This window comes from Eriocheir sinensis, chromosome 49 (genome assembly GCF_024679095.1).
Source record: "Eriocheir sinensis breed Jianghai 21 chromosome 49, ASM2467909v1, whole genome shotgun sequence".
In the NCBI taxonomy this organism is placed as follows: domain Eukaryota; kingdom Metazoa; phylum Arthropoda; class Malacostraca; order Decapoda; family Varunidae; genus Eriocheir; species Eriocheir sinensis.
In genome coordinates this window covers 5,079,451-5,098,434 of record NC_066557.1, presented here as the reverse complement: position 1 = coordinate 5,098,434, position 18,984 = coordinate 5,079,451, and the positions used below count along the sequence as shown (strand labels likewise).

General features: G+C 43.8%; 2 protein-coding genes across 9 annotated transcripts in view; one reads left to right on the top strand and one right to left on the bottom strand.

Moving 5' to 3' along the window:
• Positions 1 to 18,984, bottom strand: part of LOC126981732 (uncharacterized) — a 34,458-nt gene that overhangs the window by 5,760 nt on the left and 9,714 nt on the right. For 5 of the 7 annotated variants that reach the window (XR_007734102.1, XR_007734104.1, XR_007734105.1 and 2 more), the window contains exon 8: positions 7,135 to 7,232. Coding sequence is in view for 1 of the 7 variants with exons in the window: in XM_050833192.1 (XP_050689149.1) it covers positions 7,176 to 7,232 (57 nt within the window). In the remaining 6 variants the exon portion in view is untranslated. Of the gene's footprint in view, positions 1 to 7,134; positions 7,233 to 10,980; positions 11,037 to 11,107; positions 11,428 to 18,984 lie in introns of all 7 variants that reach the window. The other 2 variants (XR_007734106.1, XR_007734107.1) reach the window with 1 other exon arrangement.
• On the top strand, positions 1,851 to 18,156 carry LOC126981733 (UTP--glucose-1-phosphate uridylyltransferase-like). 2 transcript variants are annotated; one of them, XM_050833194.1, is made up of 13 exons: positions 1,851 to 2,012; positions 4,208 to 4,438; positions 5,439 to 5,624; positions 6,806 to 6,910; positions 7,121 to 7,218; positions 7,439 to 7,514; positions 8,092 to 8,238; positions 11,343 to 11,481; positions 13,724 to 13,861; positions 14,724 to 14,896; positions 15,612 to 15,710; positions 15,807 to 15,921; positions 16,289 to 18,156. In XM_050833194.1, exons 1-12 carry the CDS (start codon positions 1,974 to 1,976, stop codon positions 15,912 to 15,914), a joined length of 1,539 nt encoding a protein of 512 aa, XP_050689151.1. In that variant the 5' UTR covers positions 1,851 to 1,973; the 3' UTR covers positions 15,915 to 15,921; positions 16,289 to 18,156. The 2 variants fall into 2 exon arrangements, with proteins under 2 accessions (XP_050689151.1, XP_050689150.1); XM_050833193.1 differs by having other exon boundaries at positions 15,807 to 18,156.

Below are 18,984 nucleotides of genomic sequence, written 5' to 3'. Positions count from 1 at the left end.
GCCTTGTTCTACCATGTATATACATGTTCAACGGAATATTGAGTCCTCTTCAGGGGCATCACGCCTCCATGGAGCAGTGGTTAGTATGTAAGGCTACGACTCCGTGCCCGTGGGCCCGGCCGGCGACACACGGTTCGAATCAGTGGCTTATAGCAGGGGGGGGGGGGGGGGGCACTTGTTAGGGGGGGCGGCAATTAATAAAGCCTTTTTTATCCTTTGACATTGAACACTTTTTTAACAGTATGGTACCGAATATCAAATTTTCAACTAAATTAACAATAAATCAGAAGGAATATATCTATATAAATAAAATTCACTGCGTACAACTACGGTGCAGCTGTCAGTGTGTCATATCGCTCACTTGTTTTGTCGCGAAACTTTCCAAAATAAGTCTAGATTAGCCCTGTGGTTTCATATTATCGTTCAGTTATAGCGTTGCGAAATTTTCCAAAGAGATGTGTTGGGACTGATGTGTCAGAGCGGAGCCAATACCCACTTGCTCTCACCCTTGCTTCCACGCTAAACAGCATATAGTCTTATCAGCTTATCATAATACACATCGCGGACTTTCATCCACGGATAGCCTGTAGCGCAGTGGTAACGCGCTCGGTTCACAGCCGAGAGGTCTCGGGTTCGATTCCCGGCAGGGCGAGACGTATGGGGGGTCTCTTTATTCCCGTGTCCACTGTCCACCCAGCATTGATTGGGTACCTGTTTCCCGGGGGAGGTGGTGGGTGCTCATGCCGCCTATAGGCGCCGTGAGTCAGCAGGCCAATAGGCTTGAACACGGTGGGGGGGTGGCCACGGCTACTGTAAATACATGCCAACGGTGGATTCACTAAGGTGTGTGCCCCCCTAAGACGTGTTCAAGAGGTATCCATCACTTTTTTTTTTAAAGGGTTGTTTGTGTCCCTGTTTCCCGGGGAGGTGGTGGATGCTCATGCCGCCTATAGGCGCCGTCAGCCAATAGGCTTGAACACGTTGGGGGGGTGGCCACGGCTACTGAAAATACATGTCAACGGTGGTTTCACTAGGGTGTGTGCCCCCCTAAGACGGGTCCAAGACAGGTCCGACTTAAGTGTGCCTATTCAGCGAGCTCCTGACCCAAAAGGGCAGGAGTCGCTGACGCCTCGATCCATCACTTTTTTTTTTTTAAAGTGGCCTGGTAATTTGTTGATAACATTATAATGGTTAAAACAAACTCCGTTTATGCTCCTGTTCTCTTGATCTTCTGTTTCTTTATAATTGTGGTCACATTTTCATACCACTCGGAGCAGCCTTCCTGCCGATCGAACTACCCACCTCAGCCTCACCTCACCGCATACTTAACATTTAAGGCACAAAATGTGTAGTACTTTAACTGATTGACACGTGCGTTGATGCGAATCAGCAAGTCACTTGGGCGACCATACCTGTCCTAGCGTGCCCCTGCCCAGCACACCTCAGCAATAACCACGCCCGCCTCGCCACCTCAATGGAAGGACTGGTGGAGGGATGAACCACAGGAGGCTGCTTCCTGGGATGAACCGACACCTAGATAGACCCTGGCTTCGAACTCCTGAACCAATTAATGGACCACTCCCACGACTTTTGAAACATTTGGTGCGTAAACTAATCATTTACATGGTCTCTCTCTCTCTCTCTCTCTCTCTCTCTCGTCCTGTTTTTTTTATTATGATGTTAAACTAAAACGAAGGCCTTTTATAAACATTTTAACATCATTTCTAAAAATGGTCATAGGTGGGGATCGACTCGAACAGGTGACTATGAGAGAGAGAGAGAGAGAGAGAGAGAGAGAGAGAGAGAGAGAGAGAGAGAGAGAGAGAGAGATTAGATTAGATATGCCTCCCCTTCTATTACTATCATCAAACACTCGTAACCCTCTCCGCTAAGATGACCGACTACCACTCTTCCCTCCGCCTCCTGCTCGCCGCTGATCTCACGTTCCGCCCTCGAAGCACAACCTCCACCTCATGGCTGCCAACCTCGCCCCTCCTGATGCCTGCTCCAAGGTGGGTTGTCTCACCTGTACATGCTCATGAAGGGACAGGTATTACATCGAAAAGGAAAGGTGTGTGTGTGTGTGTGTGTGTGTGTGTGTGTTAGATGGCTACTGCGGGTTGTGAGCGTGTTATGTTGTTGTTAGTAGACAAACAATCAGACAGAGGTAGTTAAAAGACAGGCTGGAAGACAGATAGATAGCAGATAACAATGATACAGACAGGTACCTATACACACACACACACACAAAAAAAGTTGGATAATTATAGATACGGAGATGGGACCACACGAGCGTAAGCCCAGGCCCTGTAAAATTACAACTAGGTAAATACAACTAGGTAAATACACACACACACACACACACACACACACACACACACATTTATATCTATCTATATCTATCTATCTATCTATCTATCTATCTATCTATATCTATATATATATATATATATATATATATATATATATATATATATATATATAGATATATATATATATATATATATATATATATATATTTATATATATATATATATATATATTTATATATATATATATATATATATATATATATATATATATATATATATATATATATATATATATATATATATATATAAATTGTGTGAGTGAAACTTTTTCGTTACTTCCTTATTTAGCAGTGACCGCTTGAATTCTTCGAACCGTCTTCTAGCTTTACTATAGGTTTAGAAACAATCCTTAACATGAAAGTTGTTAAGTATCTGCTTAATGACGAAAAAGTTTCACCCACACCCACACACAAACACACATATAATTATGTAAACAGATAGATATAGCTAGATCGATAGATGTGTGTGTGTGTGTGTGTGTGTGTGTGTGTGTAAACGTGTCGTTTTTGTGTAGGTCCCTGTACATATTATTGTATCATATCTATCTGTCATATCCAGTCTGTCTTTATGCTACCTGTCTGTAGTTTGTCTGTCTACTATAACAACAGAGCCACATATCAACATCTGACCTTGAAATTTTCCCTGATCACTTGTACCAATGAACCCTATACTATGGAACGGACACCTGCCCCAGCCTTGTCAATAAACCGCGAATTTTGGAAAATCAACTGCTTTAGTGCGAATCGCCATAACTTCCTTATTTCTGGGGCTACATTCGATTTTTTACCCTTTCGAGTCGGTTTTCGAGCCCGGTCTCTAATTAAAAAATATAGCCCTTTCATTTTGCCGTCGATTGATACCAAAAACTTTTCTGTAGCCTAAGAAATAAGGGAGTTATGGTGATTCGCACCAAAGTGGTTGATTTTCCAAAAATCGCGGCTCAATGAAAAGGGCACCGCAAAATCAAGAGTAAGCCGTCCATTACTTGAGATGGCACTGCTTGTACGGATCCCAAAAAGGTCATTTTACTGGTGATCTTGTTTTCGTAACTGATTCCGGTTTCCTCTCTTAGCCGTTGCGGTCAAACTTCGGCTTTTAACTCAGAAATCTACAAAGTTTTTGGCAGTCTAGCACAAATCTCTGCTTTCCAGCCTACCCTCCTACGGGATTCTGTTTTTCTCTCTTTGCTTTTATCTCCAGTTTCCTTACAGACCGATCTATCTCTGCTGTGGTAGATGGTCACTCTTCTACCCCTAAACCTGTGAACAGAGGTTTTCCGCAGGACTCCTCTCTCTCTCTCTCTCTCTCTCTCTCTCTCTCTCTCTCTCTCTCAATGATTTTTCAGACTGAGTGTTCTGTCCACTCTTACGCCGATGACTCTTCTCTGCATTGCACTTCTCTCAACAAAAGACCTTTCCAACTGGAATTGCAGGACACAGTGCGAAATGCTACAGAACGCTTAATTAACCTCTGACCTTGTTATTATTTCTGAATGTGGGCAGAAGGAACTTGGAGTCCTTCAATGCCGCAAAACTAAATTTCTCGTCCTGCCAACTTGACACACACTCAAACACTGATACCGCCTGAAATTCTTAACTATTGAATAACTTTCTAAGTAACTCATAGATTTGCCTTTAATTATATTCTCGAGTAGCTTTACTTATTACTGAAGTTACCTATCTATTCCATTTATCTATGTGTCACTTTCGTTCACGCTCTCCCACTCTTCCCAAATTTCCCCCTCTCTACTGTTACTTCTCCATCCGTCCCTCCCGTCTCTGACTCTACTTTTACTTCATATGTCTCTCCCTCCCTCCCTGCCTGCCACCACCTAGGCCATGGACCATCGGCGCCGGCCCTCCATGGACTTCAAGCACCAGACCAAGAGGGAGGCACAGATCCAACTGAGTCACGAGCTGGAGCGCCTCCTGCACACCTGCCCACCACACCTGAGGGAGGAGGTGCAGCAGGACTTTGAGGGCTTCGAGAAACTGTTCGCCCGATTCATTGCCGACTCTGGCCAGGCGGTGGAGTGGGAGAGAATACAGCGGCTGGAGGATGGAACGGTGTGTGAGTGGGGAGAGGAGGAAAGGAGAAGGGAGGATGAGAGGAGGAAAGGAAGGGAATAGAACACGATAAAGAATGGGGAGAACAAATGGTGTGCGAGTGAGAAAAAGGGGATATGGAATGGTACAGGATTCAGCAATGAGGGGATGGAGCAGTGTGTGTGATGAGAGGGGAGAGGAGGGAAAGGGGAAGGAAAGGGAATGGAATAGGAAAAAGAATAGAGTTCAAATGGTGTTGAGAGGGAAGGGAGAGGAGATGAGGAAAAGGGGGAGGAAAGAGAATGGAACAGGATTAAAAATGGGAAGATTGAATGTGTGAATGGGGAGAGGATGAGAAGGAAGGGAAAGGAGAGGAGATAGGGAAATGGGATGGAAAGGGAATGGGACAGGACTGAGAATGGGGAGATCAAATGGTGTGTGAGTGGGGAGAGGATGAGAGGGGGAGGGAGAAGAGATGAGGAAAGGAGATGGGAAGGAAAGAGAATGGAGTTAAGTGAAAGGGAAAGGAAAATAAGATTGGAATGAAGTGGGACAAAATTCAGAAATTGAAATATCGAAAAGTATGTGGGGAGAGGATGAGAGGGAAAGACAATGGGAAAGGGAAGATGAAAGGAGGAGGAGAAGGAAGAAAGGAGAAAGGGGGAGGGAGAGGATGGGATGTTAGGTGTCATTGTGGGATATTATAATTGGAACAGTAATGATTGTTGTTTTTGTAGTGGCAGTCCTAAACCTCTGTAGTAAGGAAGTACTAGTAGTAGCTGTAGTGTATTGCCAGAATTCCAATTTCCACAACATGCACATCATAGTAGTAGTAGTAGTAGTAGACTTGTAGTAGTAGTAGTAGTAGACTTGAAGTAGTAGTAGTAGACTTGAAGTAGTAGTAGTAGACTAGTAGAAGTAGTAGACTAGTAGTAGTAGTAGTAGTAGTAGTAGTCGTCGTCATAAACCTCTGAATATCTGTCGTATACCATAAAGTGCATGTCACACCCCACCACCACAGATACGCAACTACCAGGAGCTGTCAGCAGTCAGGGGGGAGGCAGCAGCACGGGGGCTGCTGGACCGGCTAGTGGTGGTGAAGCTAAATGGAGGGCTGGGCACCTCCATGGGTTGCCAGGGACCCAAGTCAACCATCCCCGTGCGCTCTGACCTGACCTTCCTTGACCTTACAGTGCAGCAGATCAAGGTGAGGGGAGGCTGGGGGGTGGTGCAGGTAGGGGTTTGGGAATGGAGTGTTATCTAGCTTACTAATGCAAGATTTGACTAATACAATATTTTGACTCATCCTTGTCCAGTTAACTGATAGAGAAGTAAACCAGTATCTAAACTATTCTGTCTCTGTGCTGTCCAACTTTTTAATGCAAAGGATAATAGATATTTTGATCCTTTCATCTCCGTGCTGTCCAACTTACTAATTCAAAAGTTAACTAATATCTTCACTCTTTCATTTCTATGCTGCTCAACATATTACTAATGCCAAAGTTAACCACTATCTTCACTCTTTTACCCCTATGCTGTCCAACTTACTAATACAAGAGTTAACCAGTATCTTCGCTCTTTTATGCCTGTACAGTCCAGCTTACTAATACAAGAGTTAATCAGCATCTTCATTCTTTCATCAATGTACTGTCCATCTTGCTAACATATCCACCTGTCTATCCTTATATCTTTTAACTAATTTGTCCCTCCACATTCTCACTCTTTACCTCTCCACATTCCATCCACCCTTCCCTTCCCTCCACCTTTCCTCAACAATTACCTTCCCTCACCCTTCCTTTACTCGCCTTTTCCTTTCCCTCCACTTTTCCTCACCCCTTCCCTTCCCTTCCTTTCACTCCACCTCTCCTCACCCTTTTCATTCCCTCCACCTTGCCTCACCCTTTCCCTTCCCTCCACCTCCCCTCACCCCTTTCCTTCCCTTCCTTCACTTCTCCACAACCCTTTCATTCCTTCAACCTTTCCTCACCTCTTCCCATCCCTCCTTTCCACACCCTTCCCTTCCCTCCACCTTGCCTGACCCCTTTTCTTCCCTCCACCTTTCTTCACCCCTTCCTTTCCTTCACCTTTCCTTCCATTCCCCTCCTCCTCCTTTCTCTTCTACCCACATTTCTTCATCTCATCCCTTCCCTCACCTTTTCCTTCCACACATTTCATCACCTTTTCCCTTCCTTTTTCACACCCCTTCCATCTATATTCCCTCACCCTTTCCCTACCCTCCACATTCCCCCACCTTCTCTTACCCTTTCCCTTCCCTCCACCTTTCCTTCCGTCTACCTTTCCCTTCCCTTCCATCCACTTTTTCCTTCCCTTCCCTGCACCTGTCTACACCTATAATTGACCTGAGCCTTCCCCTGCCTCCCCCCACAGCACCTGAACCAGCAGTATGGCAGCGACGTTCCCCTCGTCCTCATGAACTCCTTCAACACAGACGAAGACACACAGAAGGTCATCAGGAAGTATCAGGGCGTGCAGGTCAGTCAGGGTCAAAGGTCACATGAGGGGAAGGGGATGGTTGCTGGGCTGGGTTTAAGGGGGAAGGGAGGGAGGGAGAAGGGTGGCTACTGGGGGCTGCTACCGAAGACTTGCATGTAAAACTGATCTTCCCTCGGCATAAAATAAAGTGAGTACTGATCTTTGCTTTATATCATTGCTTCTCTCTCTCTCTCTCTCTCTCTCTAACAGGTGCGGCTCCATACCTTCAAGCAATCCCGGTACCCGAGGATCAACCGCGAGTCTCTCATGCCACTGCCGAGGACTTGCGGAGCCGAGGAGGAGGACAGGTGAGTGGGCGTGCCTGTGTAGTGATAACAGCAATGATAATAATGATGGTAATAATAGTGATAATAATAAATACTACAGAGTGTGGATAATATGTAGTGAAAACAGCTATGATTGGTTGTTAGTTAGTAGTACCAGAAGCAGTAGTCATAGTAGTAGTAGTAGTAATAGTAGTAGTGATAGGTGTTGTTACTATCATCGGCACTCCCCTCCTCGATACAGTTGGTACCCTCCAGGCCACGGGGACTTCTACAGCACCTTCTACACCTCTGGCCTCCTTGACGAGTTCATTAAGCAGGTGAGATGAGAGAAGCAACAGGTGTTAAGAGCTCTCCCCCTCCCCACTCGCCACCCTCACTCCCACCTCTTCCAACTTCATTCATCCACCCATCCATATCATCCCTGTGGAACCTCCATTATTCTCTCTCTCTCTCTCTCTCTCTCTCTCTCTGACCTTTTCTATCATCCTCACCACTCCTTTCACCCCCTTTCCCTCCCTTCCCCTCACCCCCATTCTCTCACTCTATCCATCTATCCTCACCCCCCATTCTCTCTCTCTCACTTAGTCCTCCCCATCCATCCATTCCTCCTCCCACTTTCTCTCTCTCCTTCCTCTCCATCGACCACCACCTCCATTTCTCTCTCTCTCTCTCTCTCTCTCTCTCTCTCTCTCTCTCTCTCTCTCTCTCTCTCTCTCTCTCTCACACCCACTCTGTCTCTCCTTTCTCTCCATTATCCTCACCATTCCCTTCACCCCCCTTTTCCTCCCTTCCTTCAACCTCCTTTTTTCTCACTTCCATTTTCCTCACCCCCATTCTCACTCTCCTTTCCTCATCCATTCATCCTCTCCCCTACTCTCTCTCTCTCTCCCCCAGGGTAAGGAATACGTCTTCATAAGCAACATAGACAACCTGGGGGCCACAGTTGATCTCGCCATACTCAACTTCCTGCTGGAGGGCGAGAAGTCAGGCCAGTGCCCCTTCCTGATGGAGGTCACTGACAAGACGCGAGCTGATGTCAAGGTGGGTCACAGGAAAAGGAGGAGGAGGAGGAGGAAGAGGAGGAGGTTAGATTGTTTTATTTGTGTTTTTCTTGTTATATATTTTTAAGGAAGGTTAAAGGTCATAATTAAAGTCAAGGAGGAGGAGGAAGAAAAAGAAAAAGAAGAAAAAGAGGAAAAAGAAGTTAAAAAAACAGGGGAAGAAGAAAAGATGATGAAGACAAAAGAAGGAGAAGGAGAAGAAGAAGTAGAAGGAGAAAAAGAAGATGATGAAGAAGAAGACGAAGCAGCATCAGAAGCAAAAGAAGAAAAGTGTTAATATTGAGATCAAAGAGGTAGAGAAGAGAAGGAGAATAATAATAATAATAAGAAGAAGAAGAATTAAGAAGCAGAAGCAGAGGAACTAGAAGAAGAATGGTGTTATTGTTGAGATTAAAGAAGAAAAAGAAGAAGAATAATAATAATAATAATAAAAAGAATTAAGAAGCAGAAGCAGAGGAACCATAAGAAGAATGGTGTTATTGTTGAGATTAAAGAAGAAAAAGAAGAAGAAGAAGAAGAATTAAGAAGCAGAAGCAGAGGAACTAGAAGAAGAATGGTGTTATTGTTGAGATTAAAGAAGAAAAAGAAGAAGAAAAAAGAAGAAGCATACAACCAAACATTTTAAACTATTTTCCTTGTTTTGTGAGTACTTTCGTTATCTGCTTATCTCCTCAATGTCATCTCCACTTCAGTCATCTCCCTGGTTCATGGCTCATTCCCAACCCACCACATTGACGTTCTTCCTCTCCTCCATCTACTTTATTCATCTCCCTTCTTCCCTATTCACCTTCCCCTTACCTCCCTTTTCTCCTCCCTTTCCAGGCTAGCCCTCATCTCCTCCTTCTTCCTATCTCCCCATCTATTAACCCGGTAGCAGAGGCGGGCCAAATTTGTGGCTTTACCGTGTAGCAGCGACATGCCAAATTTGTGGCTTTACCGTGTAGCAGCGACAGGCCAAATTTGTGGCTTTACCATGTAGCAGCGACAGGCCAAATTTGTGGCTTTACCATGTAGCAGCGACGGGCCAAATTTGTGGCTTTACCATGTAGCAGCGACGGGCCAAATTTGTGGCTTTACCATGTAGCAGTGATGGGCCAAATTTGTGGCTTTACTGTGTAGCAGTGATGGGCCAAATTTGTGGCTTTACCATGTAGCAGTGATGGGCCAAATTTGTGGCTTTACCATGTAGCAGTGATGGGCCAAATTTGTGGCTGTGTAGCATGACACAGGCATGCTTTACCATGTAGCAGTGAGGGGCCAAATTTGTGGCTTTACCATGTAGCAGCGACGGGCCAAATTTGTGGCTTTACCGTGTAGCAGTGACGGGCCAAATTTGTGCCATGATATAAACCCCAAAAAATAGATGATACATAATCTGATCAAAAATGCTTTGATATATATTATGAAATTTGTGTGAGGGGTGATTTTTTCTCATTTTTCTCGCTTAGAGGGACCATTAAGAAACATGATCCCCGCTGCTACCGGGTTAAATATCTTTTTCTTTTTCTCCTCTTTTCCTAGGCCAGACCTCATCTTTTTCTCCCTTATCTTCCATATTTTCCTCCTCTATCCCTCCACCCAGTAAATATCCTCTTTTTTCCTCCTCCCTTCCTAGACAAGTTCTCATCTCCATCTCTCATATTTTCCTCTGCTTTTCCTCTCCACTCAGTAAATACCTTCTCCTTTTCCTCCCTTCCTAAGACAGCCTTCATCTCCACTTTCATCTCCCATATTTTCCTCTATCTCTCCACCTAATTAATATCTGTACTTTCCTTCCCTAACCAGCCCTTATCTCCAGCCCTTCTTTTATCTCCAGCTGCTCCTTTATCTCCACTCCCAGCGACTCTGTTCTCTTTAACCTTCACTTACGTCTATATACTTTTTTTTTTTCTCTATTCTCTATTTCTCTAGTTGCTGTCTTCCCTCGATTCTTATTATTTTCTTCTCTTACTTCAGTTCTCACCATTTTTCTCCCTTCTTTCTTACTTCCTCCTTCTCCTCTTTCTCCTCCTCCTCTTAGACCATTCCTTACTTATCATCTCCCTTCCTCCCCCTCAGTTCTCTTCCTCTTCCTCCTCCTCCTCTTAGACCATTCCTTACTTATCATCTCCCTTCCTCCCCTTCAGTTCTCTTCCTCTTCCTCCTCCTCCTCTTAGTCCATTCCTTATCATCTCCCTTCCTCCCCTTCAGTTCTCTTCCTCTTCCTCCTCCTCCTCTTATCCCCCCCTCCCATCTCTTCTCTCCTCCCCTTATCTCCTCTTTCATCTCTCCTCCTCCACTCATCTTCTCTCCCTCTCCTCCTCTCTACATCATCCATCTTCTTCTCTCCTCCACATATATCCATTATCTAAGTTCCTCTCTATTCCATTCATCTCCTCTTATCTATTCCTCTTTCCTCTCTTATTTTGTTACTTGTCTCCTCTTATTTTCCTCCCTCATCTCCCACCCATATTCTTTCTCTCTTCCTCTCAACTACATTCATCTTCCTCTCTTCTCTCCTTCCACTTCCCTCTCTCCTCATCCACTTATTTTTTGCTCTTCTCTCCTTATCTTTTCCTCCCTCTCTAATCCTCCACTCATCTCTTCCTTCCTCTCAATTACCTTCATCTTCTCTCCCTCCCCCATATCTTCTTTTCTCCTCCACTTATCTCCTCCTTCATCTTCTCTCCCCTTCCCATATATTCTTTTCTCCTCCACTCATCTCTTCCTTTATCTCAATTACCTTCATCTTCTCCTCTCCCCTCCCCATATCTTCTTTTCTCCTCCACTTATCTCTTCCTTCATCTTCTCCTCTCCCCTTCCCATATCTTCTTTTCTCCTCCACTCATCTCTTCCTTCATCTCAATTACCTTCATCTTCTCCTCTCCCCTCCCCATATCTTCTTTTCTCCTCCACTCATCTCTTCCTTCATCTCAATTACCTTCATCTTCTCCTCTCCCCCCCCCATATCTTCTTTTCTCCTCCACTTATCTCTTCCTTCATCTTCTCCTCTCCCCTCCCCATATCTTCTTTTCTCCTCCACTCATCTCTTCCTTCATCTTCTCCTCTCCCCTCCCCATATCTTCTTTCTCCTTCACTCCTCAGGGTGGCACTCTCATCAGGTACAAGGATGAGCTGCGCCTCCTCGAGATCGCTCAGGTGGCCAAGGAAAATGTTGACGAGTTCAAGTCTGTCAAGAAGTTCAAGATCTTCAACACAAACAACCTATGGATCAAACTGGATGGTGAGGGGGAGTGGGGTCAGGGGGACAGGGGGTCAGTCTCTTTGTCTGTCATCTGTCAGTCTGTTTGTCTCAGGGGGATAGGGGGTCAGTCTCTTTGTCTATCTGTCTGTCTGTCTGTCTCAGGGGGATAGGGGGTCAATCTCTTTGTCTGTCTATCTGTCAGTCTGTCTGTCTAAGGGGGATAGGGGGTCAGTCTCTTTGTCTGTCTCTCTCTCTCTCTCTCTCTCTCTCTCTCTCTCTCTCTCTCTCTCTCTCTCTCTCTCTCTCTCTCTCTCTCTTGTGTGTTATGTGAACAGATACTAGCAGTGTCATCTATCAGTATTGAGAGATAAGTACACACTGTCTGTTCTTATCTCAAGAGTTAAATCTCTCTCTCTCTCTCTCTCTCTCTCTCTCTCTCTCTCTCTCTCTCTCTCTCTCTCTCTCTCTTGTGTGTTATGTGAACAGATACTAGCAGTGTCATCTATCAGTACTGAGAGACAAGTACACATGTCTGTTCTTATCTCAAAAGAGGCATCTCTCTCTCTCTCTCTCTCTCTCTCTCTCTCTCTCTCTCTCTCTCTCTCTCTCTCTCTCTCTCTCTCTCTCTCTCTCTCTCCACGACCTGACAATGTACATGTAGGTTAAACTAAAAAGCCAAAAAATACTCTCACAACCTCATTCAACATGTTTAAGAAAGGAGGTTAAAAAAATACCAGATAATACAGGCCCATTAGCCTATCTTCAATTTGTAGGTAAGGTACTCGAGCACATAATTAGAGACAAAATTGAGTTATCTTCAAAGCCCTCAGTAATTAAAGATTCACAATATGACATCCATAACAAAAAATCCTGCCTATCAAACCTACTTGACCTTTTATAAGGACCTCTTTTCAGTTTATGATGTAACCAAATCACTGGGCGTAGTCTATCTTGATTTCCAGAGTGTTTGATAAAGTTCCACACCATGAATTACTTTACAAATTAAAACAACAAGGTATTGATGGACAAGTACACCAATGGATCGTGAATTGATTGAGCAACAGACAGCAAAGAGTGGTAATGGATTTAACTCAGAGTGGGTGCTTGTCACTAGTGGCGTCCCTCAGGGTTCGATTCTTGGCCCAGTGCTCTTCATTATTTACATCAACGATGTAGACGTTGGAATCAATAATCTCATTAGTAAATTTGCAGACGACTCAAAGATTGGAAACTTGGTTCTCACTGACAAAGACAGACAAAGCCTCCAAGATGATCTGCATAAAATTTCAGCTTGGTCTGATAAATGGGAGATGCTCTTTAACCCTTAAAGCGCGGGCTTCTTTTGCCGTGCCTGTCCTCCCACGCGGGCAAAGTCAGGCAAAAACATACTACCTCACTTCAACCTTGCATACCTTCACTCCTACTTACCTCATATGACCGAATAAAGTATCATTGTAAAGTACATACCCTTGCCTGTCCTTTGACATTAATTTGAAGACTATTTGACCATTGGTAAAGCGAGTAGGGAATATTGAATAGGATCACTGAAAACACATTTTTTTAGACAGTTTTCCACTGTTAGTGGACTTCCCTTCTATGATTTAGTAATAAGAAGCATAACTTTTATACAGTTTATGTGAAACACACCCAAAAAAAATTAACTTCCACGCCTTCCTGATGCCCTTGATGGGTGTTGAGGTCAAAGGGCCTCCATCATGTGGATGAAGTTCATGGGAAGGTGAGAAGAGGTGGGATGTCAAGCGGACATCTTCTCAAAGCTAACACAAGGCATACACTGACCAATTATTGGTCATGGGAGCATGGCTGGGTATTGTTTGAAAGAAAACGACATGCTCACTCTACTTCAGCACAAACAAAATGAATTTGACACCACGCTAATGCAAAAAATGCCTTGTCGACTACTGTCTACACCCGCGGTTTGAGCCCAGGCACCTGGTTGACTGGCTGACTGACTGTGTGATTGAGAGTGAGTGACCGACTGACTCACTCACTCACTTTGCTAGCTGACTGACTGGTTGTGTGTGTGACTGACTTGTTATTTGACTAAATGACTGATGTACTGTTTGAGTGACAGCTGGATTGACTGACTAACTGATTGATTGACTGACAGATTTATTGACTGAATGACTACCTGACTGAATAACTGATTAATAAATAGTTTGGTCGACTTCCTGCACCCCACTTAATGCTCTCCCTCTCCACTCTTTCTCCCAATACTAATCATCCAGTCCTGTGCTAATAACCTGATCCCTCCCCACAGCCATCCGGGAGGTTGTGACCGAGGGCACACTGGATATGGAGGTGATAGTGAACAACAAGACAGTGAAATCTGGTGTGGGGGTGACCCAACTGGAACAGGCCGTGGGAGCTGCCATCAAGAACTTCAGAGGAGCAATGGGTGTGTGGGGATGTGGGGATAGAGGAGGAGGAGAAGGAGGAGGAGGAGGAGGGGTGACAGAGGGAAGAAAATTAAGTGTAGGATGGATAGGAAGGAAACAAGAAGGGAAAAGTGCATGGAAAGAAAAGAAAGAAGAGCAGGGAAGAGGAGGAGGGATGAGAAATTAATGGCAAAAGTAGTGTGAGGTGGATAAGGGAAATAATGGTTGAGTGCATGAGAAAAAGATAAGAAGAGGGGAAGAGTAGAAGACAGCTGGAAGGTGAGGAAGAGGGGAAATGGAAAGGAAATGGAATGTGGTATGGATAGAAAGGAAACGAGAAGAGCGTGTGGATGGGAAAGGAAGGGAAGGGAACAGGGCATGGGTAGAGGGGAGTGGATGGGAAATGGGGTGAAAAGGAAAGATGGGAAAGAAAGGAAAAGGGAGGGAAGGATGGGACCACTGGGTACAGAAAGAGGGAAGGGAAGGGGGAAGAGGGAAGGACAAGAAGGAGAGAGTAATAAATAGTGAATAATAATAATAATAATAATAATAATAATAATAATAATAATAATAATAATAATAATAATAATAAAACTTCCCTTCCCCCAAACCTAACAACAGTCAGTCCACCTATTTCCCATTTTCTATCAGTGAAGAAAACTAATAACAAACTAATAATAATAAAAATAAAATAAATAAAATAAACAACCATATCAAAAAATATTACGACTACTAACAATGCTAAAGATAACAAAATGAGCACTAATAAAGATAATAACAATATAACCCATTAATAATAACACTAATACTAACAATAATAATGATAAATACCTAAATAAAATAAATAAACAACAAATACAACAGCAACCCCTCTCTCGACAGGCCTCAATGTCCCCAGGTCCCGTTTTCTGCCGGTGAAGAAAACGGATGACTTGTTGCTGGTGATGAGCAACCTGTATCGGCTGCAGCGGGGCACCCTTAGCATGTCCCCACTCAGGCAGTTCGACACCACGCCTCTCGTCAAGCTGGGCAACTCACACTTCGGCAAGGTCAAGGTGGGTTGGAAGAGGAGGAGGAAGAAGGAGGAGGAAGAAGGATGGAAAGTCAGGTATGAGGTGGATAGGATGTATGGGAAAGGTTGGAAGAAGAAATGAAAAAAAAGGAGGAGGAGGAAAATGAGGAGGAGGAGGAAGGATGGGAAATCAGGTGTGAGGGAGGCAGGTTGTATGGTAAAGATAAGTAAGGAAGAGAAATTAAAGGAGGAGGAGGAGGAGGAGGAAGAGAAGAAAGGATGGGTAGGAAAGGTGGATAGGATGTATGGGAGAGGAAGGAGAAAAAGATGAAAAAGGAGGAGGAAGAGGAGGGATAGGAAGTCAGGTGTGAGGAGGATAGGATGTATGGAAAAGGAAGGTGGAAGATATGAAAAAGAAGGAGGAGGAGGAGAAAGTCAGGTCTGAGGAGGATAGGATGTATGGAAAAGGAAGGTGGAAGATATGAAAAAAGAGGAGGAGGAGGAGGAGGAGAAAGTCAGGTCTGAGGAGGGTAGGATGTATGTAAAAGGAAGGAGGAAGATATGAAGGAGGAGGAGGAGGAAGAAGAAATGGTGCCAGACATCACACCATTCCAATTCACACACACACACACACACACACACACACACACACACACACACACCATACCACCACCACCACCACATCCTCCTCCTCCTCCTTCTCCTCCTCCCCTCATCCTCCCAGCCCACACCCACCCACCAGTCACATCTCCGCACAGGACTTTCTGAAGCGGTTTGGCACCATTCCTGACATGCTGGAGCTGGACCACCTCTCTGTGTCGGGCGATGTGACCTTCGGGAGGGGCGTGGTGCTTAAGGTGAGATACTGCGACACTAATAACAATAACTATAATAATGATAATAATGGGAATAATAAACCAATATATTTTCCGCACATTATTTATTTTCCGCAGGGCACCGTCATCATCATTGCCAACCACGGGGACAGAATCGACATACCTGCAGGCTCGATCTTGGAGAATAAAATAGTCTCCGGCAACATGCGAATCCTGGACCACTAGCCTACATGTGTGTGTCCGTGTGTGTGTGTGTGTGTATGAGCTAAGACCAATGTTGCCAGATTGTCGTACTCAGCCTCCCGTGTTTGCCGATTTCCGACCCCAATAACTGCCTTCATACATAGTTATCGTTAAACTGGTTAATTATCGGTGTTTTTTGGCAATAGCTATGGCGCAGAAACCGGTAAATACAAGCCTCTGAGTGCGATAATCTGGGAACGGTGGCTAAGACTCCGTTTGTGCATATGTGTAGGTATAGCCTAGTTGTAGTGTACAGAGTCGGAGATATCTATTTGCCCAGCCTTTCTTTTAATTTGTCAACTCTCTTACATCCATTTCTTCCTTTAACCCATTGACTGCGGATTTCCTACAAGAAGACCTCACCAAGCTACAGGAATGGATCAAAAAGTGGCTGCTACAATTCAATGAAGAAAAATGTAGTCTTGCACCTTGGGAGGGGATATCCAGCACACCAATACCACATGGGAAACACTCCACTATCCACCACAGAGGCAGAGAAAGACCTGGGAGTATATGATATCAGGCTACCAGTGAAAGCCAAATTCGTTCCAATCACAGCGGATGGGTTAACTCATTGCAAGCATCTATGCATCTGTGTGGGAAGCTGTATTTCTTGACATCACCCATGCATCTTGTCTTCCTCAGTTCATCCTTATGCCCTCTTAAGTTTCTCCTCCTCCTGTTTCATCTCTTTCTCCTACCTTTCCCATATATCCTATCCACCTTTCCTCTCCATCCTTTCTTCTTCTCTTCCTCCTCCTCCTCCTCCTCCTTCTTTAACGTGATTCTCTTCCTGACTGCACAATTAATAGGTCTCTTCTGTCTACCTCTATCACATTGTTTATCATATTATATAATGCTATCAAGTCTCCTCTTTCTCTTCTAATACTGGTAGATTCACCTCTTTTAATCCTCACTTACCTAAACTTGCATTTTTTGTGTGTGTGTCTATTTGTCTATGCGTCCTTCCGTGTGTGTGTGTATTTACCTAGTTGTGACATACGGGAATAGAGCTACGCTCGTGCTGTCCCGTCTCTCTATCCACTCTTATCCAACATTTCCTTAAAATCATGAATATTTCTTGCACAAACCACCTCCTCCTTCAGTCTATTCCATAGCTGTGGAGAGATGTGAAAAAGTTTAGCTTCCCAAACAGAAGCATTTTAATCATATACCGGTCCAACCAGCTGATTTCTGCATTCTTTCAGTGTAAAACCTGAGACTATCCGGTCCTATTGCTTTCCTCTCTTCCAGCTCCTCCATTATTTTATATATCTCCTCTTTAGTTAGTATGACTTCATCCATTTTAACATTTATCATATCATCTTGTGGTTCATTGAATTGTGATTCTTTTGTAAAAACTTGCTGGAACCTCTTGTTTAGCAGCTCAGTCATGTCCTTAGGATCTTCAGTTATCATATTTCCATCTTTCAGTCTTTCTATTTTTTCCTTTGGTTTGATTTTTCCATTTATGATTTTATAAAACAGCTTAGGTTCTTCCTTGCACTTTTCAACAATACCCTTTTCATATCCTTTCTCTTCTTCTCTCCTTATTTTCACATATTCATTTCTGGCTATCTTAAAATCTTTATTCCTTTGATTCTTTTTTTTTTTTTCTATCTCTTCCACGCTTTGTCTCTTTTTCCTGGGCATCTGCACATCTTGCATTAAACCAATCAAACTTTCCTCTTTCTTTGGGTTTATATAATGGGACATATTTCATGACTCCTGTTTCATACGCATCCATAGAAATATCATACTTTTCCCGTACCTCATTTGTTCTCTTTAACTTTTCCCAGTCTAGTTTTTCATAATATTTTTTAAGATTTTCTATGTCTGCTTTTCTGTAATTTATCCTTTTTCTTTTATATGATTCAATGTCTTCCTCCTCTGTTTCCATGTCTAATATCAAATCATCACTTTTACCCATGGGACACACACACATATCTTAATTCATTTAACAATTGCACTCCCTTCGTCAGCACCAGGTCCAGTCTCGCTGGCTCATCATCACTCCTGTAACTTGTGTTCTCAGTGCGTGTGTGTGGGGGGGGGTTAGGTAAAGGTTTGAGGTACACACAGGTAGCTACATATGAGATTATAATGACCACAGGTGAGGTGATGACGTAACTAGTAATTAGCACCTGTGTGGAGTCTAATTTGTACTGTGTAGCACCTCTTCTTATGTGTCTAAGGTGTGTTAGCAATAAACTAATCAAACTGGCCTATTATCATTATTATTACTATTGTTATTATTATTATTATTATTATTATTATTATTATTATTATTATTGTTTACCTGAGTATTTGTTGTTTTTGTTGTTGATGATGATGATGGAATTTGTGAAAAGATGAAGAAGAGAATGAAAAGGAAGGATGAGGGAGAAGAGAAAAGTAAAGTGCAGTAGGAGGAGGGATGGTGATGATGGTGATGATAGTGATGATGGTGATGATAGTGATGATGATGATGATGATGATGATGAGGAGGAGGAGGAGGAGGAGGAGGAGGAGGAGGAGGAGGAGGAGGGAGGAGGGAGAAGAGGAGGAGGGAGAGGAGGAGGAGGAGGAGGAGGAGGAGGAGGAGGGAGAGGAGGAGGAGGAGGAGGAGGAGGAGGAGGGAGAGGAGGAGGAGGAGGAGGAGGAGGAGGGAGAAGAGGAGGAGGGAGAGGAGGAGGGAGAGGAGGAGGAGGTATGTGGGAGTGGAAAGGAATATGAAGAGAGCTGTGTGATAATCCTACAGTTATTGAATAAAAGGAAAAGAAAAAGTTGAAAAATGAAATGAGGAAAAAAAATAAATAAATAAGTAAATAAATACACAAACACATTTGATATCTCGTGGTTAGGGATGGAAATCAATCTAAACCACTCGTTGACACCCTTCCCAAACCACTGGCACCATTACTGAGCTACTGACACCATTTCTATATCAAGACACTATATCGTAACACCATGGCACCACATCTAGGGAGTCACCACCATTACTAATCCTATACTACAATACTTAATCCATGGCACGCCTCCTAAACCAATGGCACAATTTGTAAATGCTTGG